Source organism: Anopheles merus, chromosome 3R, assembly GCF_017562075.2.
Source record: "Anopheles merus strain MAF chromosome 3R, AmerM5.1, whole genome shotgun sequence".
Classification (NCBI taxonomy): domain Eukaryota; kingdom Metazoa; phylum Arthropoda; class Insecta; order Diptera; family Culicidae; genus Anopheles; species Anopheles merus.
The window spans coordinates 47,576,564-47,597,530 of NC_054084.1; the positions used below are offsets into that span (position 1 = coordinate 47,576,564).

General features: G+C 41.1%; 3 protein-coding genes across 5 annotated transcripts; 1 reads left to right on the forward strand and 2 right to left on the reverse strand.

Moving 5' to 3' along the window:
• The first annotated feature begins 4,151 nt into the window (after positions 1-4,151).
• LOC121595839 (arrestin homolog) lies at positions 4,152-6,704 on the forward strand. The gene is made up of 4 exons (XM_041920110.1): positions 4,152-4,548; positions 4,914-5,724; positions 5,815-5,944; positions 6,043-6,704. Exons 1-4 carry the CDS (start codon positions 4,440-4,442, stop codon positions 6,142-6,144), a joined length of 1,152 nt encoding a protein of 383 aa, XP_041776044.1. The 5' UTR covers positions 4,152-4,439; the 3' UTR covers positions 6,145-6,704.
• A 166-nt stretch (positions 6,705-6,870) lies between these two features.
• Positions 6,871-15,847, reverse strand: LOC121595838 (cytoplasmic protein NCK1). 3 transcript variants are annotated; one of them, XM_041920106.1, is made up of 6 exons: positions 15,334-15,847; positions 12,692-13,001; positions 12,296-12,616; positions 11,758-12,094; positions 11,345-11,666; positions 6,871-11,242 (listed from the first exon to the last, which is right to left on the reverse strand). In XM_041920106.1, the coding sequence occupies exons 2-6, from the start codon at positions 12,711-12,713 to the stop codon at positions 11,033-11,035; spliced, it is 1,212 nt and encodes a 403-aa protein (XP_041776040.1). In that variant the 5' UTR covers positions 12,714-13,001; positions 15,334-15,847; the 3' UTR covers positions 6,871-11,032. The 3 variants fall into 3 exon arrangements, with proteins under 3 accessions (XP_041776040.1, XP_041776043.1, XP_041776041.1); XM_041920109.1 differs by lacking the exon at positions 15,334-15,847 and adding an exon at positions 14,962-15,285; XM_041920107.1 differs by lacking the exon at positions 15,334-15,847 and adding an exon at positions 14,578-14,926.
• A 2,437-nt stretch (positions 15,848-18,284) lies between these two features.
• Positions 18,285-20,499, reverse strand: LOC121597464 (adenosine kinase). The gene is made up of 4 exons (XM_041923236.1): positions 20,039-20,499; positions 19,735-19,896; positions 19,376-19,537; positions 18,285-19,301 (listed from the first exon to the last, which is right to left on the reverse strand). The coding sequence occupies exons 1-4, from the start codon at positions 20,074-20,076 to the stop codon at positions 18,512-18,514; spliced, it is 1,152 nt and encodes a 383-aa protein (XP_041779170.1). The 5' UTR covers positions 20,077-20,499; the 3' UTR covers positions 18,285-18,511.
• Between the last annotated feature and the right edge of the window lie 468 nt (positions 20,500-20,967).

A 20,967-nucleotide genomic window follows, 5' to 3' on the forward strand; every position in this document is an offset into this window, starting at 1 on the left:
CGTTGTTTCTCATTTATTTTTGTTTTTAATCATCATCATCATGAAATTTATTTCGCTCTATAGACTTTCATAGATAAAATCTACTCGGAAACAAATCGGAAATGAGCATGCTGTATTCCGATTTTCCGAATGGCATCTATCTGTCAAATACTATTTGAAGGATAGATTCCGAATCGAATGACAGTATTTTCCTCGGTCTAATAAGGCCTTAATAGTATGAAGTAATAGCTAGTCTTAATAAAACCATCAGCGAGTTCAGACCTCTTTAGAACCCATAGCGGTTCTGAAACAAATCCTGTAAACTAATCCAGTCCAAAATTGAACCCATAATGTTTCTGATATTGGGGCCCTTTCCGTTTGAAGTTCGTAGGCTGAAATTTCAGCCTGTCAGCTGTTTGCATTGTATAGCAGTTTTCGAACAACTAGCTAAGTGGGTATAATATACAGGTGGGCTTATCCCAAGGTGTATGAATTTCGAAGGCTGATTTTTATTGCTTCTGCTTCTGAATGAAAATTTTAAGAGTGTTTTGAGTATTCGTCAAGCCTCCAGAAAGCTCGTTGGAGCAAAAGTTTTGACTCGTTCTGTCAAAAAGTGATGTTCAAAATTGGTTTTAAAAAAACATGCTATGAGACCACCTGGACTACATACACGTTGATTCTGGATTCCATCATCATTCTGGATCATTTAAGGACCTTGGGATAAATGTTAACACCGCCTTGTTTTGCCATTTTTCGAGCAGGTACTCGAATCTAATTCTAGCTTTGAGGCTAGAATAATCTAGACTGAAAATTGTAGGCTAGTTTTTTGCGTGGTTTTGTATGGAGTGTTTACATGATTTCAGCCTCCAACTGTCAAACTCCATACAAAAAACTAACTAGAATCGTGAAGGGCTCCATTGATGCTGAACCTATACTTTTGCTAGGATTGATACAAAAAACCATATCATTCCAGGAACTGATTCTTAATCTATATCAGACGTGTCAAACATACGGCCCGCGAAGGCTTTCAATCCGGCCCGCGAAGAACTTTGGCAGTTATTTGAATGTAGCAGAAATAGGTTGTAGATTATAAGATAATTAAAACTGATAATGGGGCCCTTCACGATTCTAGTCAGTTTTTTGTATGGAGTTTGACAGTAGGATGCTGAAATCATGTAAACACTCCATACAAAACCACGCAAAAAACTAGCCTACAATTTTCAGTCTAGATTATTCTAGCCTCAAAGCTAGAATTAGATTCGAGTACCTGCTCGAAAAATGGCAAAACAAGGCGGTGTTAACATTTATTCCAAGGTCCTTAAATGATCCAGAATGATGATGGAATCCAGAATCAACGTGTATGTAGTCCAGCTGGTCTCATAGCATGTTTTTTTAAAACCAAATTTGAATATCACTTTTTAACAGAATGGGTGAAAACTTTTGCTCCAACGAGCTTTCTGAAGGCTTGACGAGTACTCAAAACACTCTTAAAATCTTCACTCAGAAGCAGAAGCAATAAAAATCAGCCTTCGAAATTCATACACCTTGGGATAAGCCCACCTGTATATTATACCCACTTAGCTAGTTGTTCGAAAACTGCTATACAATGCAAACAGCTGACAGGCTGAAATTTCAGCCTACCATCTTAAAACGGAAAGGACCCCAATATTTATTAATATTTATATTTATACACTGAGAAAGAAGGTTTCAACACTCAGTCCTCATAGTGCGATTAACAAAGTTAAATAAAGTTTGGGATTGTTGCTTGTTTGGGAAGGTATTCTCGAAGATGACATGTAGTATGTGTTTTAGTAGTTGTTTCCTGACTTCACCCTAAAGTCGATGTCGCGACATTTTCACCCATTTTCGGACTTTGAGGCTTTCTGGAAAATTTGGAAACCATATATTGGAATATCACATTCTTTATTTCATTGATGAGGGTACTCTTTAGCTATGGTTCTGCAAAAATCTCAAGATCAGCAAAAATCTCGACACAGTTTCGGCGCCTAAATTTGTTCCAGCGTGAGTTGCAAACCGGTTCAGTTTTACCGTTTGTTATTAGCGACTCAACGAAAACTCCTGAAAAAAGCAGCAGGCTATGCTGAATTGTTACTCCTCTCCATTACATGTGCATTTTCGTTCTGCAGCATCTGTTTCTTCAATCTTCGTAGAGCAGATTTAAGAACGTGAAGAAAAGGTGAAAGGAAAGTTTATAGTGCGCTTTTGTGAAGCTCATCGCAAAGTATAAAAATAGAACGATGGAACGACTAGGTGATCGAAAAATGTTGGATACCATCTGTAATGAGAAGAATGTTCATAGTGAGAAGAGTCGCTAATTAACTCATGTGCCGATAAATTTAATGTTTAAATTTTAAACTGTCATGTTCGTAACAAATGCTGTACGAAATATGGCGTCAAAATGTACGGAATTGGAATTCTTACGATAACTTGCAATTTATTGAACAATTAAAAATCTCTTACATTTGTTTCTCACATAAAGATACTTCGCTCGATTTATAATAAAATTTTAATTGATTTTCAATTTTATATACCAAACATGCCTTCAATATTCATAATATAAAGCAATACAAATTGTTTAAAAAATTCTATTCTGCACTTTTTTCTGCACAGATTTTGTTTTGTCTAAATATTTCTTCATATTACACGAATCGATCGTAGCAGAACAGGATCTAAAATTTCTCTCTGTATATCAATTGATTCTTATGTTATGCAACCTAACCTGTTTGACCTAATTTTGCACAGGTTGGAGACATATAGTATCATAAAAATATGCCTCTTTCAAGAGCACCAAATCCAATCAGCACCTTCGACGTACTTACGCATGCAAGTCGTCAATCTTTAGCATGTGCCAGTTTCTCAAAACACACATTTTTTATTAAGTTCATGGTCAGTTTCTTACAAGCAACATACGCCCGGCTGTTGCATCGCTGCTGGGAAATCAATCAAACAAAGGGGCGAAAACAAAACCCACAAAACGATCCTTTCCAGCCTTGCGTAAAGCCTGTCAACAGGAAACCCTACGCCAGCCGTCACGAAGTAATCGTCCGACATCCGTCCACCTTAAAGAGCAAACGATGCACAATTCAATCCACAAACCTACCTCACAGCAGTACCGTCTGGCAGTCAGTTGGTTGTGCCGCTCGGTCACGTGTTTCCGCCGTACGTGGATAGATGTTGGCAGTAGCGTAGACCCAATTGGCCACTGCTGCGCTAAGGACCAAGGAAAATCGATCTGATCACATTACCCTAATTGATGGGAAGAGGGAGCCGAATCATCGCCATCCAGTCTAATCCAATGTCACTTTCAACGAACATTTGCTTGTGGTTCGTAGTTTCTACAAACTTCATTACAAAAAAAGGAACCCAAAACGGTCGTAAATATATCAATAATAGGCATGATGCGCCGCAACATTTATTGAAGTTGGCTTCTTGTCCCTTGTTACGAAACACCAAGCGCCTCCTTTAACAGGCATCAAGCGAGCTAACTCGAGGCACACATTGTGATCCATCTCGTTTATGTCATAGGCAATGTGCAGTGTGATTTATACATTTTTTTACTATCAAACTATACTCAAGCTAAAGCAAAGGCCAGAGAAGAATATGAAAATTGTCGGGGAGGGGGATCCTCTATGGAGATCCTGCTTTCTCCAAGTAATTATTCCCAAACCCCGAACATGCCCAACACATGCTTTGCACAAAAACAAAACCCTTGACACGTGCTGCTTACCGCCAAAAAATGTTGCCGAATGCCACGAGTGTCCGTTGCACATTTCATGCATGTACTCTTCCACACTTCGGGGCTTTTCGCCGAAAAAAGCAGTACGAAAAAAAAACATCCCGGGAGGAAAAACGTTCCACCTACCAATTGTAAGAAGCACTTCTTGTTCGTGCGCTCGTGTCCAACGGAGCGCAAAAGACGTGTGGCCGCTCATAGCCTGCTGGCTGAATCACGAGCACACCAAGCACACACCAAACCAACGCACAACAGGTACAGCAACAACGGCTGTGACCGATCGATGGACCCATGCCGAACGGAGCTGACCGGCGAATGGCAGGATTCGGACCACGCGTAATTGGATCAGCAGCAATGTGTGCGACGCAACACCGTCCTGAAGGGAACGTGCGGAAAAGCGTATAAATGGCGCCGAACCCACGGTATCTAATTCAGTTTGCGTTCATCGACAGGAACGACGGTTGTGATCCCTCCACTGGTGGTGACACGAATCATAAGCATTATTTCATACCTTAAAAAACAAAATCTACAAAAAAAAGCTTCATTTCCATCGAAAAAAATATCTTGTGAAATCAAACGACCTAACAAACAACATCCTGTGCAAAATCTAGCAGTGAAAGTGTGATATCGTATACCTGTACTTGTAAATCGTTGTGCGCGTGTGCCTTTGTGTATCAATTTTGTGGAAAACAGAAAATACATCAAAATGGTTTACAATTTCAAAGTCTTCAAGAAGTGCGCCCCTAATGGAAAGGTTACGCTGTACATGGGCAAGCGTGACTTTGTAGACCACGTTTCCGGCGTTGAACCGATCGGTGTGTATTCAAAGTTTGCATGTTTGGTGGCTAGAAACGCTATGCAAGCCCCTGTCTGCCTCCCTCGGGAGATACGTTATGCAAAGGAGGCTTTTCGTTACAAAACCGTTACCAAGGAACCATCATCAAAGCAATCATGCCATGTTCATATTAAGGATATTTTATAGGTTTCCAATACCCAGATGTATTACACGCCGAAGCCAAGCTCTGTTCCTTTATTTCAAATTGATAATTAGATGCGTTAGATAAATCAGATTAATCGGTTAAGTGTAATTAAAAATTTTCATTTAATTTAAATGTTAAGCCAATACAAATGCGCTGTGATATTAAGGTGATTAAAAAGCACTGTTTCTCTCGCCCATTAGATGGTATCGTCGTCCTCGATGATGAGTACATTCGTGACAACCGTAAGGTATACGGTCAGATTGTCTGCAGTTTCCGCTACGGTCGCGAAGAGGACGAGGTGATGGGACTAAACTTCCAGAAGGAGTTATGCCTCGCTTCCGAACAGATCTACCCGCGTCCGGAAAAGTCGGACAAGGAGCAGACCAAGCTCCAGGAGCGACTGCTGAAGAAGCTGGGCTCGAACGCCATCCCGTTCACGTTCAACATCTCGCCGAATGCCCCGTCATCGGTCACGCTGCAGCAGGGCGAAGATGACAACGGAGACCCGTGCGGTGTGTCGTACTACGTGAAGATCTTTGCCGGTGAGTCGGAAACCGATCGTACGCACCGTCGCAGCACCGTTACGCTCGGCATACGCAAAATCCAGTTCGCACCGACCAAGCAGGGCCAGCAGCCGTGCACGTTGGTGCGCAAGGACTTTATGCTAAGCCCGGGAGAGCTGGAGCTCGAGGTCACACTAGACAAGCAGCTGTACCTGCACGGGGAGCGAATAGGCGTCAACATCTGCATCCGCAACAACTCGAACAAAATGGTCAAGAAGATTAAGGCCATGGTCCAGCAGGGTGTGGATGTGGTGCTGTTCCAGAATGGTAGCTACCGCAACACAGTGGCATCGCTGGAGACTAGCGAGGGTTGCCCAATTCAGCCCGGCTCCAGTCTGCAGAAGGTAATGTACCTCACGCCGCTGCTGTCCTCGAACAAGCAGCGACGTGGAATCGCCCTGGACGGTCAGATCAAGCGTCAGGATCAGTGTTTGGCTTCAACAACCCTGTAAGTACCAGCAAAAGATTTGTTTTCCCTTCGGTATTGTGTACCAACAATACTTATGCAACCAACAATTCTTCCATTTCCTTTCTGTAGCTTGGCTCAACCGGATCAGCGAGATGCTTTCGGCGTTATCATATCGTATGCCGTAAAGGTTAAGCTTTTCCTCGGCGCACTAGGCGGCGAGCTGTCGGCGGAACTTCCATTTGTGCTGATGCACCCAAAGGTAAAATTATTTCAACTCAAATTATTTTGTATACATGACATATACGACGATTCATTTGGTTATATTTTTTTTTCTTTCTACAACGCCCACCAAAACAGCCCGGCACCAAGGCTAAGGTCATCCATGCCGACAGCCAGGCCGACGTAGAAACTTTCCGACAGGATACAATCGACCAGCAGGCATCAGTTGACTTTGAATAGACGACACAACGGTTTGGAAATACTACCTACTACCCCAGGCATGGGCTAACACGACGAACGAACCGCTACTACTAAGCATAAAAAACAGGAAAAAAATGGAAAACTTAAAAAAATGGATCATACAACCGAACGCAAACGACCTACGACGATCGATCTCACTTCCCCGTCTTTTTCATCCTAAGCAATAGAACGATGGTAGAAAAGGAAGATAAAGATGGAGAGAAAGTCAAGTGTATCAATGACGACGACTACCAAAACTGAAGACGTAACACACGTTCCCCAGCGAGCGGTAACTGTTCTGTTCTGACACCTTCCGCTCGACAATGTACCTTTTAAAAACATACAAATTAGAAATCGTCTTCACTACCTTCAACCAATCCGGCCACTTTGGTATATAGTTTTCATAGAATCCTTCTGAGCGCAAGGACCCTATTGAAATTCAGTGTTATTTTGTAACTGCGACCAAATGCCTAGCTGAATGTTGTTGAACGAATTATGTACATCAAATGATTGAATAAAACAAAACAAAAATAAGAACATTGGTTTGAACACATCAAAAAGCGTTTGGTTCACTAGACTTATTAGTGCAGAGGAATCCCATCACAGGTCTTTTTACCACCCTTCGTACCTTTACCGTTGTACGATAGCACTATTACCCCTAACGTTGATTTAGTAGAGGAAAACAACATACGGAGGCAGTCGAAATAATAAGACATTTTTGAATAATTCTTGTTTCTAGATTTCATGGATCTTACCTTTATTGCGATGACTTAGTTTTCTTTATCTCTTCTTCACGATATACAATATTCTCATCTGTTCACGCCCTATACTCCTTTTACCATGCATATACTTTCCCTAGTTCACTCGGTTCCGGTCTGTGTGTCATTGAGTTGTTGGGAGGGGTATATTGATCTAAAACGACCCGTCCGGCGCTACTATTTCAATTACAAAGGAAGTACACACACGCACCGGGTATACACCTATTCGGTCCAACCTTTCACAGCACCTCTCCACCGCACTACGTATCTACGCTTGTGAAGAGTCTTTTCTTTTCTTATTTGTTCACAATTGTTCACCGGCCACGAATATTTGCAATTATTTCCTGTTTTACTTTATTATTTATCGTATTCTATATTACTTGTATATTTTGGTATTAGGATGATTCATTTTTCATTTCTACCGTTAAACCACGACGCCTGTTTCTGCGGCTAATTATCTCTTGCGCTGTTCAATTGCCTGCTCGTCCAATGTTCCCTGTCTTCAACGAATTTATTGGCGATGAGTCCCGTGTTTTGCTCGTTCTCGATCGCTTCTCGCTCTCAGTATGTGTTTGCTAACGCTTACTTAACATAATGCTGTCTTAAACGCGTATTATGAATGTGAAGTAGCAAAGAATAGAATAAGTTTATGATTTTAACGGGGAGTTTTCTTATCCTGGAAGAGGTTCTCGTTCAACATCTTGATGATCTTAGCTAGGGTGAGGAATTGTTTGCAGCTCAAACACACACACAATACATACATACATTCAATCGGAGAGGATTGGCTTCGATTGGAAGAGATTCGATTACCGGGGATTGTTTCTAGCGAAAATTAGGTTCTACAATTTCACTACTCTTGTCCACTCTTGTATCCCTAGGGTCAGCAATTATATCAGCAGTTGCCGTACAGAAATAGAGCTAACTTCGCTTGCTGATATTGGTGTTGTGTGTGTGTGTGTGTGTGTGTGTGTTTTATATTTATAAATTTCAAACCTATGCGGTGACACTATTTCGTCCGCATTATCGGGCTTGTCCAATACTCTTTTCAAGCGAAATTAATATCAAGTAAAACATAAAGCAGTTAAAGTTAACAGAGCTAATGTATTTCCAAATGTTACCAGATTACTTTTTGTTTTCTGTTGCTCGGTCTCTCTTTCTCTCTCTCTCTCTCCCTATCACTCTTTCTCTCTATTCTTCTATCGCCGTTTGTTCCGCTCTTCTTTACAAGTTTGCTTCGTGTTCTGTGCTGTTAGGGACTAAATCTCTTTTAAAATGGCACTTAGCAGCCCATTTCGTGTATCCTGCAATACAATCACCTTACGTCCCCAAAGGCATGTCCGCGAAATTCGATTATTATTATTATTTTTATTATTATTATTCTATTTTCGTACACCTATTATACTCCGCATCGTGGGTATGTGATGTAAGAAGTAGGTAGTTTTTAGCTATATGTATAACGTCGATTCGTTCGCTCCATCCATCTTTACCTCTCAGAAAATTAGTGCCAATGGTTCGATATTACGAGCTCTTCTAGTTTTAGTTTTTCATTACTTTTTTTCACACACTTCAATACACACTTTACCAGAATCTGTCGATAGGCTCGCACTTCACAGGCGCTTAATGCATACTGTCACAGTCGCGCAAACAACGTAGAAGGATCGAATTTGTTTACATTTATGCTTTTGCGATGAATGAATGCTAATGTAGATCACATCACCATAAGTTGTGACTCAATGTTAGAAACGAGCTCTCTACCTTCACTGTGATTTTGGTGTAAAACAAAGCCGTTTGGTAGTTTATGGAGGAGTTCAGCTAATTTGAACAAATGTATGGAACCGCATACTCCAACCCCCTTCAATAAAGGTAGCAGTGACAAGTTCCCCATGAGTTGGAAAGAGGAAAGGGTAGAAAACTTCACAACACCAATTTACGCTTATACTATACGCTAGACACGCGTATCTTACGGTGAATCGTTTAGACAGTCTATGGCCGTTGAAAGCATCATATGTCGATGTGCGTGTGTGTCTTTCTTTTATGACCAAATAAATTGCTTTTCCTTCGTCGTTATAAAAAGGAAGTATCTAAATTACTAATTCCATCACATCGTGCTACCTTGTATAAAATTATCAGACCATCATCGCAGTACTATTCTTGGCGTACCCAACTGCCGCGTTGCACGATGTGTTTTTTCTTCTTCTTCCGTTCCTTAGCACGTTGCTGATCCCCCCTAATCATGCATATCAATCAATCGACTATATTAGCAAGGTTACGAATACGTTTCTTTAACGATACGTTTAGCGGTGTAAGCAAGGAATGAGAATGCTAAATGGTATGGAGGAAACCTTACCCCAAAGCATATTTCGTTATTAATTCTTCTGTACACGAATGAGTATGGGTATAGATACAATGCTGCCACATTGGATTACATATGTATGATAGTTGCATTCGGATTAAAACGGTAAAAGGCGAACCACTGTGTCTGGTATTGAAAGCAGTGGTCAAGCGCGACCAAACTGAAACAGAAACAACAGCACCATTGCATGCAATGTAGCTCCTTTTCCATCGATCATTTGAAAATACTGCTCTGCAGCACGCTTTAATGGTGCAAGGGTTGGTGGTATTTAACTTGGTGTGCATGATTTATCAATCAGATCAACATTTCTAGTGGCCGGATTTCTGTTATGTAAGAGTACACATCGGTGTCTGGAAAGCAACACTCATTTCCACGTTTTTGACTGTTCCCTTGTTGTCCTAAGCACAAAACAAAAATTAAACGAGCTCGGAGACATAAAGTGAAAGTACCTTGCTAATCTGATCCATTACCCTGATAGGTGATTCACCAACACAAATAGATGCACGAAGTAGATGTACCACTATTTCTTAGTTTTATTCCTTTTATTGGCTTGATTTGCATCTTTTCCAATGTAAATCTATGTATCGTTGACGCTCACACGTAATCTGACTGTGGGAAGTACGGAATCTACTAAACAGAAACAAAATAAATGCCTATGTAGCAATTCCTCACGACTTTAAGTTGCCATGGGGACGTTACACCATGTTGTAAGGATCTAAGTACGGTTCTCGTACACGTACCCATAATTGTATAATGAATGATTTAAAATATTCACCCCTTTGGTAGTCATTTGAACTATGTTTACATAGCAGAATTCCTTTTTATTTAGTCTCACTGAACAGACGCAAGCCAAAGAAACCGTCTATTTTTCGTCTACTCATGATTGAAGCATTTTTTTATGCTTTCCTTTCTTAGCCGGTGTTCGATCTCTCACGCATTTGCGGAATGCTAAAAATAGCTTCAACATTATTTTTGCAGTATGTCAGAACAACGCTCGCTCAGAATATTTTTAACCGAAAAATGTTCTTATATTTAAAAAATTATTTTCACACAATAGATTCCGGCCAATCCTAGGTTAGCCAGAGCAAAAGAAGAAAAAAAAACTACTGTTTTACTAAAGCTTAGCTGCTTTGAAATAAATTACTACGGTTATAATTATCTTTATATCGAGCTAGCAATTCGAAGAGCTCATAATTCACCGATTTGTTGCAATGTGTCGTGATTTGCTTCCAAATTGTACACCAATGAGATCATTTTTAATGATCTCAATGGACGTTAGATTCGATGTTACAAAAAATATACATACGGTTGGAAAATAAAATCTTCATTTAATCCTCTCGCGAGTGCATCACACAGCGCATGTTGAGTTTACAAAGGCGATTCACTAAAATTCACAAAATTATGAAAACTAAAATTCACACACGCATAAAAACGGCTACAAACAAATAAAATCATTGAAACAGAAGACTACTAGCAACGCATAAAATAAAACAAACAACTTCATTTCAATACCGCCACGGTCATGAACACGAACATGATTTAAAAACAAATCGGGAATCAGGCAACCGAGTCGAGTCAAAAAAATTGCGACATTAACTATCGAACGTTGCGCATCGAATTATCTTATCCACTTGCACTTTTTACCGCACACGTCTTTGTAATGCTATGATTATGGGTCTTCTTTGTCTACTGTTTTACCTCACCCCCAATACGTGACAAATTTGACCATAGTATGCTTACTAGCATCTCCAGGAGACTTTTCCATTTGCTCGCTGTTTTAGGTACCATTTGCTTTCGGCAATGGTCGAACAAGATACAGTTTTTCGCCTTGCTTGTTAGTGTAAATGGGGGCTCTTTGGTAATGGTCCACTAGTTGATCCAGTGTGTGAAATTTGCGCTGCCCGATGCAGTACATATTCCCTTCGACGTGCACGCGGAAGTGCTTGTTGCGTCCAGGGGCTTTTAGCGAAACGGAATAGTCACCCAGCTGTAATACAAAGCATCGATTAGATCCACCGTTTCTAAACATACCATTCTGCTTGATGCGTTTCTTTGGAATCGACGAAAAAAAAAGTGTAAAACAACTTACGTTCGTTTCACTATCGCGAATCAAGTAATCTCCATCATGTCCGTGAGAGTTTAGCACCGTATCACATTGACTTCGAGTAATAGCACCGTAGTACCAGCTTTTCCCTGTCAGATGGGGTCTTTCTGGTTGCTGAGAGTTGTTGTTGTTGCTGTTGTTCGTGTTGGAATTGTTGTTATTCGATTGCGCATCGTTAGGCCGCCGGTCTAGCGAATCCGGGCCGCTTCCATTGCTCCGAAATGGTTGAGCTAAGTATTCAGACAGTTCCTGTAAATAGTTACGCGGTACGAGCCCTATCTGGCCATTATTATTTCGGGCCTTATACCTGTAAAACAGACAACAAGTAGTTGGTTATTATTTTTTTGATTTCAATACAAATATTTGTGAGGTGGCTGAATTGTAATGTTCATTCTTACCATTCGGGATCAGCCGCTGGTCGATCAAGAATTTCCAATCGATCGCCCTTTTCAAACGATAGCTCGGTATCGTTGTTAGAATTGAATGAGTATAACGCCACAACAATATCAAGCACGTTTTCTGCCATCGCGTATGTATGCAGTGTATCGTCTTCGTTCTCTTCCGTCGTGTAGTTGCTAGGAAACCAGCCGGTCGCTGATCCGCTCTGACCACGCCACCAGCCGTCGTTTGATTTCTCCAGTATCAGTATTCGTGTTCCCTTTGTCAACGACAGTTCATCCTGCTGTTGAGCTTGGTAGTTATACTTCACTATGGCAGTACCTATCGGGGTAGAGGCTATAGAATGGTAATAGTACATTTGTCCGGTAGATAGGTCGAGACAGCATTGTAGTATCGATAGAGCCAGACAGCGCACATGCACGAAGTAGAAGATGTTGATGATGTGTCCCAGAAAACACAAAAATTAACGATAAGAATTTGTAAATGAAATCAATTGTAGCGTGCAAATCTGCAAACATATTCGCACAATTTCCTTACCAATAGCCTCCGAAGGGTCCGGTGGTAATCTTCGGCTCATTGTGGGACTATCGACTTGTCTGGAAGGCGAGCAGTTCGGAAGCGTTTTGCTGCCGGAACCCTTTTTAACCTTCTTCTTGAAGCTGTCGAACAGTGAGACAGATTTTTTCTCCTTCTTAACGTAGTTACTCGGCACGTAACCCGACTGATTGCGTGTATTCTGCACCCTCCACCAGTGCTTGCTGTCGTCCAGCAGAAGATAACGATCGTTTTTCCTCAGATCTAGCTCCTGTGCACCCTGTGCCTCGTAATCGTACTTTGCTACCACGTAGCAGACATCCTCTAAAAAACCAGAAGGATTAGAATATTGATTCATAAATCTTTATCATTGGTGCATTTTTTTCACGCAGTATGTACCTTGCTTAATGCTTCCCGCCATTACACCGATATTTGACTTGCTTCAGTTCGGAGTCTAGTATTGGTGCTGCTAAAAGTGTCGTAGGATGTTTCTCCTTTAATGGATGCAGATCTTCTTAAATTAATGACTAACCGATCCGCCGAAGGATCAATAGGGGTTGTCAGTGCTTTTCTTCCCCCCGTATCCGCAACAACCGAAACTAAATTTCAGACACTCCTTTTGTGTTTTTTGAGTTGTTCGCTTGTTTAAGTATCACCGTGGCTTAACGTGCTACGATCATTGTACCAAAGTTTCGTAGCACTTCAGGACCTAAATGAAATAAAGGTCGAAACCGTGATTAAGTTTGCAAGTTTGTTACACAATAAATGGGTAAACGACGTATTATTTCCTAGCCATGTGTAGCAATTTGGAAATTTGACAATATTACCTAGGACCATCTTTAAACTTTATGTTAACTGGGTGGAGCTATTTGGAACTGCAAAGCAAATAATTTTAAAATAATCACGTAATTTATAATATAAAGCCTTGTCGCGAAGCTGAATATATTTTTGGTTCAATTTTGGTAACGTTTGTTACCATTCACCCACGCCTTCCGGTTGAGTCGAAAACGTAACCATCAAAGCCCGGAGCTATTTTACTACAGATCAGCTCAGCTGGTGATCGTACACACTACGATCAATGGCTGAAGGTCTCCCTGGACCTAAGCATATTCGTCGAGGGTTAGTTGTTGCTGGGCTCACAGACGCGTTTATCTCGTAAACAATGAAGTAGAGAAAAAGGTTACCACGACCATTCTGAGAATCAAGTGAAGGCCGGCCGTCGTACTGATTTCCAGAGCTTACAACGTAGGTGCCCCGTTCATCACAAGTGGCCAGTAAAAAAAGTTAAACTGCCTTAAAAAGCGCTGGCTATGTTGAGCTGCGCACAAATATAGATACAACATTTAGTTACATCAATAGCTTCTTTTCACCGACAGTATGGTTCGAACTCTATTGAAATATTTAAAATGTTTCGTATAATGAAAGTATTCGAATTTTTTGCTAAGAATGCATGATCTTTGAGGATCGTATAAGATGCGTTCAAGAAAAAAATCAAGTCATTCAATTATTATCGATTACCTTTCTTTTTTTATTTTCCTTACGCACGAACTGGTCGTTCGAACCGGATCAAATAAAATACTATTAGTCATACTCATCATTAAACATAACATGTGATAAATGGAAATTAGGCTAGTAGGTTAGTGCAACATCTGTCGCCAAAATGGTAGATGGCCATTACTAATAAAACAAAAATGCTGCCATAAATGAAAACGCAACCACTCATCATATACTTAGCACACCGCAAATCATCGCAGTCCTGGTATACGCGAGCATCGCATCGTGCACGAACCATGATGAGCAAAACGCAAAAATCGCGCATATAGCACGCACGCACGCACGACGCTGTGGAGCTTCACATGCACGCATTTTCCTTACGATGGGTTTTCCTGGTTAGCGTGCAAAGAAAGACCACCACCAGCAAATCGTATAGGCCTTGGGGGTTGGTTGCTTAGATTGTTTTCTTTACCCGTCGGTTGATGAATTGATAAATTGCTTCCAGACAGACACACGCGCACGTTCGGGAAAGTGTACCGCCACAGAGCACAACCATATCTCTACATCGCATGAATTAAAAAAAAAGAAGAGCTTTCGAGAAGCATTGTTCAGCTGGCAAAAAATGATAAGGCACTGCTACTGCACCGTTGCATGCCTATCCATCATCGGATAAAAGGAGGCAACTCCTTGAAATGAAAGCCCTCTCGGATTCCCGGGAGCATGATGCAGTAGTTACACTACTAGCAGAAACATCCAATTCAGAATTGATAGCGAAAACAAAACAAAGGTACCTTCTTTGGCCGGCGATGTTTCGGCCATGAGGGAGCGAGGAAGGGGGTTTGGGTTTTAATAGAAAGCTGTCACACACATCTACCCAAGCCGCCCAACGTTCGGTTCTTCCCACATCGCGAGAAAGCCGGGAAATCGACAGCGACAGCCAGAATAATAACCTTAGTATACACACTGCACTTTGCAAAAGAGACACGAGTGCAAAGTGCAAAGGACACGCTCCAACAACAACAACAACAACCAGCAAGGAAAACTGTATCCGCCCATCTAACACATTTAAACAAATCGAACAAACCCACACGCAAAGGATACATCGGGACGATGTTAAAACATCGCACGCGTGCACACGCATACACCAATGTATACATACTCGCACTTGCACACACCTACACATTTGTGCGGCTCTAGCCGACCAGTCGTCCTTTTTACTCCGAGCTACCACCGTTCAGTTCGTCGCTGCTGTCGTTAACACAGTTGCCTCTGTATGCAAACTCGATTCATACACACACACACACACACACACACACACACACACACACTCTCTCTCTCTCAAACAAATATACACACTATTACACATCTGCTTGTGCTTAAGCCACCCTTGGCTACCAGGAAACAAACGCAACCTCCGTCCACTTCAGGCGTTATTTCTTTTACAAAACTTTCGCACAAAAATCACACATTTCCGATTGCATTCCCAAAACCAACAGCGATGATAACCCTCAATGCATTGTGTCTTGACAGAAGATGATGCTACGTACCAATAACTCATTGCCAATTAGGTTGTCGGCGATGTTTTGCACCCCTGCACTTCACACTACGTCCGGGTACGGGTTCTGGAACTAATTTTCTGAGCTAAAAAGCCGTTCCTGTTCACTTTACCATTGCATCGATTAGCACATTCGTTGTCACATCCATTCACTAGCACACCCCGTTGGTGCCGACACCCCCGAAATACCAAGAAAGTTCCAGGGACTGACGATGATGACCGCACACCGAACACGATTTTACCGATTGTGTGGTGCTGGCCTACACTCTAGTTATTCCAGGGCACCCAAAACCTGCACCGAAACCAGACGCAGCTGTATCTTGTAGACACTTTCGCACCGGCAGGTTTCGCAGCGGCCACACCCGCGAAGTGTGTCTACCGAGGAAAAATCAAGCTCCCTGGCACGTGGAAATGCGAATTTTCCTATGTTTTACACCCGATATATTTTCAGTCTTTTTCTGACTAAAATTCTACACCAGACTATTCGAGCAGTTGTCCGATATCGAGACGTGAAGTTTGTAAAAACTGGGTTGGTATATAACAATTGTGGATGCGAACTTCGAAGCATCATCTGACGTTTGTGAGTAACTGAATTGCTAAGGCCCGTGTCTGTGCTCCATCGCATGCGATTTTATCGCACGTGCTGTCAAACGCTTTTTCGTATAATATTACGATTATTTGGATGATTTTGATAATGTAACTATTATGAAAAATTAAGTTGAGATTGTTCCTACAAAACACCACACATTTGGTTTGACAGATAAAACCGGTTGCGGCGTCCGACGAAATCATTTTTTTTTATTCCGTTGTACGACGAAATCGCACGTCCGACGTTATCTGTCAAATCTCATATAAAATTTTGACAGGCCTTCCGATAAAATCGCATCCGATGGAGCACAGACACGGGCCTAATACAGACGTCACATGAAGCGTAAACTCAAAAAGTTTACCCTTGATTTGTATGGGAGAGCGTAAACTTCCTGTCAAAAGATTATAGGGTTGTATGGCTGAAATTTAGTTTACGCCAAAGTTCACGCTTCGTGTGACGTCCGTATAACAGAGTGACATTCGTGCTGTTCTATCCAATTTTCATAGGAGAAATGCGAGAAAGATTGCCCGAAAGATATATATTTCTTTTTATAACCGTATAATGTATTTGTTATTGTATATATGTCCTTTAACTGTGCAAAAAAAACTTGAAAAGAAAAAAAGTGAAATTTTATCATAAAATAGCGACCGCTAAAAATTTACAAAACGACCACTAAACGGATTATATGCATCGCTAGAACTAGAACTAGCCATGATTAAATAGCGGCATCTATTGAGCAACTTAGTGAACCTTGGAAGCTTTCGCAGTTTTTTTATACACATTCAATTTTTCAGTCATATGTGGAAATCTGTAGTGCTTGGGGATGACCATGTTAAGACAAGTTTTATGCTCTCCTTAGAGGAAAATAGAACAAATCTAGGAACGGAAAAAAAGAAGCTATTATTTTTTCAAGTTTCCGTTGATCTCTTTCGCAAAAACTGTTGTGTGTAAAAAGTGTTATTACAAAAAAGAATAAACTGGGTTAAATAAGTCTGTTTCGGACTGAGAATTTAATTTTCCATTTCCGGAATTAGATATTTATTGGCTGAAAACGCGAAACGTTCGATTTAAGCAGAAATTTGACAGACAACCCAGGTGACAACTGTTCTACATTTTTAGCTTAAACTCCTCGTGAACAGCTCGATTTAACCCATTGCCTCATATAAACTTTTGAAAACATAGATGTGTGAGTGAACAACGATGTGTTGAAGCGTTGAAGTTAATGTCAGAACTTCGGTAGAAGCCGGACAAACAAGAAGCTTGCCGTTTTGTCCTCAGTGTACAACAACCAAAACCTTGAGTAAGAATAAATAAACGATCTATCTAGGAGTATCAGAATAGCGGTGAAACGCATGGACCAAGAAAACAACATGAAAAGTGTTTTATAATAAACTTTTTGTTTGATATGGATTGAAGAGTACGAATTTTTTGTTTTGGGTCGGTAGCTTGTGCACAACGTGATGACAATTCTCAAAATGGCACCAGAAAAAACGCTTCACTCTGACGTTTCAACTGTTATAATAAGCTTAAACTCTGCAATATCGCTTGCTCTTTAAGCCAGTTTTAAGCCTGCTCTTTAAGCTTGTAGGAACTCGAAAAAGGCTAACAATCTGCTCGAAAATGTCACTTGGGAAAGTTTCTCCGTAGTCAAGATTAATAGTGTTTTCGGGAACAGCCTGTATGTCTTTTTCGAGCAGTCTAGGGTTTCGAACTTTCCTCTTGTAATAAAGGTGCTCTTATATTGGGCGAGAATTGTATAGAACTGCAGAGCATTTCTACTTGCTCGTTCGATGCTGTTAAATAAGGTAAGAAAACTTGATGAACAAGAGTGATTTTAGGCTTTATTTACTTTAGACGCAACCGCAGATGGTCTATTGCAGCCGGTGGAGAATGCCCGCAAGAGAGGATTTTTGACTTAAGAAGCGGGGGGGGGATTTTTGATCAAAATTTCGCTAAATACCATGGTTTGCCACCCTCTCATCACACTCTCACAACCCGCTTATGAACTTGTGAGCGGGGAATGAAATCCTACATGAAGGGAAAAGCTCCAAAACCAATGGGAACCACTGGTCGACTAGAACTTTATATATGAGTTTATTATTTATCTCTTATTTTTCTTACCTTTTTCCATTGCTGTGTATGGAGGTGAGATACACCTAAGGAATCGAACCAAACATGCAGTGTAGTAAGTATCGGTCGTTGATGTTCTTCAAAATCGATGTCTTTTTTCTTTGTGCTAATGCTAACAGAAAATCTTTCAAATGTTTTTGTTTGCTTCATTGTGGTGATTTGTGATCTTGGGTATACTTACGTGTATTACCAAACAATCAGTCATTTCTTTCGTGCAAATGACCTTCCATCGATTTTAGGTACATAAAGTGCATTTATAAATATTGACGATTAACAACTTTTTGTAACATATACCCTTAACCAAACTAATGCAGTATTAGCAAGATCACCACGCAGCAAGCACCTACACAAAACTATTAAGTAGCAAAAATAACGGCAAAGGAACATACTCCTGAAGGATGATGCAGCTTTAGTAATATACTTCGTGTGTACAAAGAGAGCACACACCTGCTCAAGGAATAATTCCTTCCTTTGCAGACGGGGCAATTGATGGCGATGACGGTACGCTTGAGGGCAAGTTACATCCGACCTGCCGTATAACCTTCCCAGCCACTTTACACCCGTATCGAATGCAGTCCACCAATGTAGGACTTTCATCGTTCATGAATTTGTACAGAAACCCGGCCACAAACGAATCCCCGGCTCCAGTTGTGTCGATGACAAGGTTGCCCTGAATCACTGGCACAGGGTAGCATTCCGCCACAAACTTTGACCCAGCACCGTAGTATAACCGAACACTTCGACAACCGTCGGTAGCGATGAGAATTTTGTTGCGATTATGCTTTCGATACGGTTTTATCAACACTCGTGCGAGTGCGTCAACATCGGCACAGTTGTAAATCTGTGCTAGTGCAATGAATTCGGCCAAATTTCCAAACACCAAATCGGCATGCTCCACGAGGAAACGCATCTCTGTGGTAAATTCTTCCAGTATGTACGATGCATTCAGATTCGTTACCAGCAGATTGGCCGTACCTTTGCAGTACTGCTCGTAGATGTACGTGCAGATGTGAAACTTTTCCGGCACAAAGTAACCTTCGATGTAAAATATTCGCACATCCTCATCGATGTTGGTGTGGGCAGCTGATTTGCACACTCCTATCTTCGACTGGCACCAGCGTGAACTTACAAACTCCTTCTTGAAATGTAATGACGCACCAATATTTGCATTAAGACTTCGTTTGTCGCCACTAATGAGACACATGCACGTTCCGGTCATTTCATCGGGCAATGTTTGTATACTGTGTAGAATAAAAGAAAAGGACCATTAATGAGAGCGTTATACGGCGCATCGCATAGCACTTGCATCGCCTACCATGTGTTGAGGGCGCAATCCTTCAAAATTTGCTGCAATATTTGACCATTTTCGTCCACACCGACCGCTCCGCAAAAGATTATGTTTTTCTCTCCCAATGCACGCAAAATGCGGCACGTATTAAGTGCCGATCCACCCGGATTATAGATTGGATTTCCGCACCTGAAATCAAGACCATCGAATCAATTGTAAATTACACCAGCTGCACGGCTGCATGAACTATTTACATCACGCTAAATGCATATGTACAGGTCACACGCTACCTAAGGCCTATTTACGATACATGACATGCATGTCCATGCGTATGAGTCTGCTAGTAGCGTGTTTTGGAGAGCACTTGCCATTGACCAAATACCTACGTTTCTACGGCAACGGAGACAAGGGCAGCAAGTTTGTCTGCAGGAACTTCCCTTTGATCGTCGGGTTTCAGATCAAAATCATGTAGAATCTTTCCATCCTTCAGTTCCACACTGATGTCCAGCAAAATATTGCCAAATGCAACCATACGCGGGCATCGATCGCTAGTTAAGGAGAAAACAAATGAGAAACACGTTGGTTAGAATCACAATCCGACAAAATGCTTGGTCGCACATGCAGCATGTTTATCTGATGTAAGGACGTGCAACAAATGCATCCAACTTGCGAAATACCAAATGAACTTACCAGCTTGTGATGGAGAGATCATCGTTTTCATTGGTCATGTTGGCCAATATAACTGGAGCTGTTTTCACTGTGTTTCTGATTCTGTTGATCGTTCCAACGTCGATCTGCCCTAATATATATATGGTGCAATGTTACATTCACCGTCCGCTAAAATGCACATGCACGGACGAACTTCGCAAGGACGATTATGTCAAAATTAGTCACTGTATCTCCCTCCTTCTCCCCTTCACCCACAAGTACTATTCCAACCGGTTACGCGCGCACACGCACGGATGCCTCAAAGCATGCAAACATTGCCATCCAGTAATGTAGAGCACTGATATTTAGGGATGATTTTTAGCGTAGTTTACAGCTTGCACTGATTCACTAACTGATAAGATAAAACATTTCTGAACGAAATCTGATTTTTGTGCACCAAAACGATTGCGTATGTTTGTGTTTTCTTGTTGTCAATATAGCCAGTGTGGCCAGATTATTTTGGTGGTTTTCGGTAGGCGCATCAAAATTTTATCGGTACTTTTCCGTAGGGTAACTGTACCAGTTTTCGGCACGCTAGTGCAGCAGTTTCACAAAAAACTGCTCACACATAATCTTTTTTTTTTATTTTTCATGAAAGTGATATTATTCTGGTTGATAAACTATCATCGTATGTTACACTATTTTTTATTTGCCGGTTCAAAGCCCTTTTTCATAAATATTCGTGAAAATGCAAACATTGATTTTGCTCCTATTTTCGGCAGTTTGTTCCTATTTTCGGCAGCGCGAATACGGGTCAGAAAATGTTTTTATCAACGTAAATATGTACAAAAAAATGTTTAAAACAATTTAACACTCTTACTTTCCTAAGATTGGTGTTAAAAAGTACTTTAATTATCAATTTTATGTTGCTTATTTTGCCTAATCGCCTTCTAATTGCGTTGTAATCGCCG

Bases quoted from the DNA above. Each gene is read 5' to 3' on its own strand.
- LOC121595839 (XM_041920110.1), top strand. From the start codon at position 4,440: ATGGTTTACAATTTCAAAGTCTTCAAGAAGTGCGCCCCTAATGGAAAG. The intron at 4,549-4,913 runs GTGTGTATTCAA...CTCGCCCATTAG, and splicing joins TTCCGGCGTTGAACCGATCG to ATGGTATCGTCGTCCTCGAT. The intron at 5,725-5,814 runs GTAAGTACCAGC...TCCTTTCTGTAG, and splicing joins TGTTTGGCTTCAACAACCCT to CTTGGCTCAACCGGATCAGC.
- LOC121597464 (XM_041923236.1), bottom strand. From the start codon at position 20,076: ATGACCAATGAAAACGATGATCTCTCCATCACAAGCTG. The intron at 19,538-19,734 runs GTAGGTATTTGG...TCTTGATTTCAG, and splicing joins GTCTCCGTTGCCGTAGAAAC to GTGCGGAAATCCAATCTATA. The intron at 19,302-19,375 runs GTAGGCGATGCA...TATTCTACACAG, and splicing joins GATTGCGCCCTCAACACATG to TATACAAACATTGCCCGATG.
- LOC121595838 (XM_041920106.1), bottom strand. From the start codon at position 12,713: ATGGCGGGAAGCATTAAGCAAG. The intron at 12,095-12,295 runs GTAAGGAAATTG...ACCATTCTATAG, and splicing joins GGACCCTTCGGAGGCTATTG to CCTCTACCCCGATAGGTACT. The intron at 11,667-11,757 runs GTAAGAATGAAC...TCTGTTTTACAG, and splicing joins CCAGCGGCTGATCCCGAATG to GTATAAGGCCCGAAATAATA.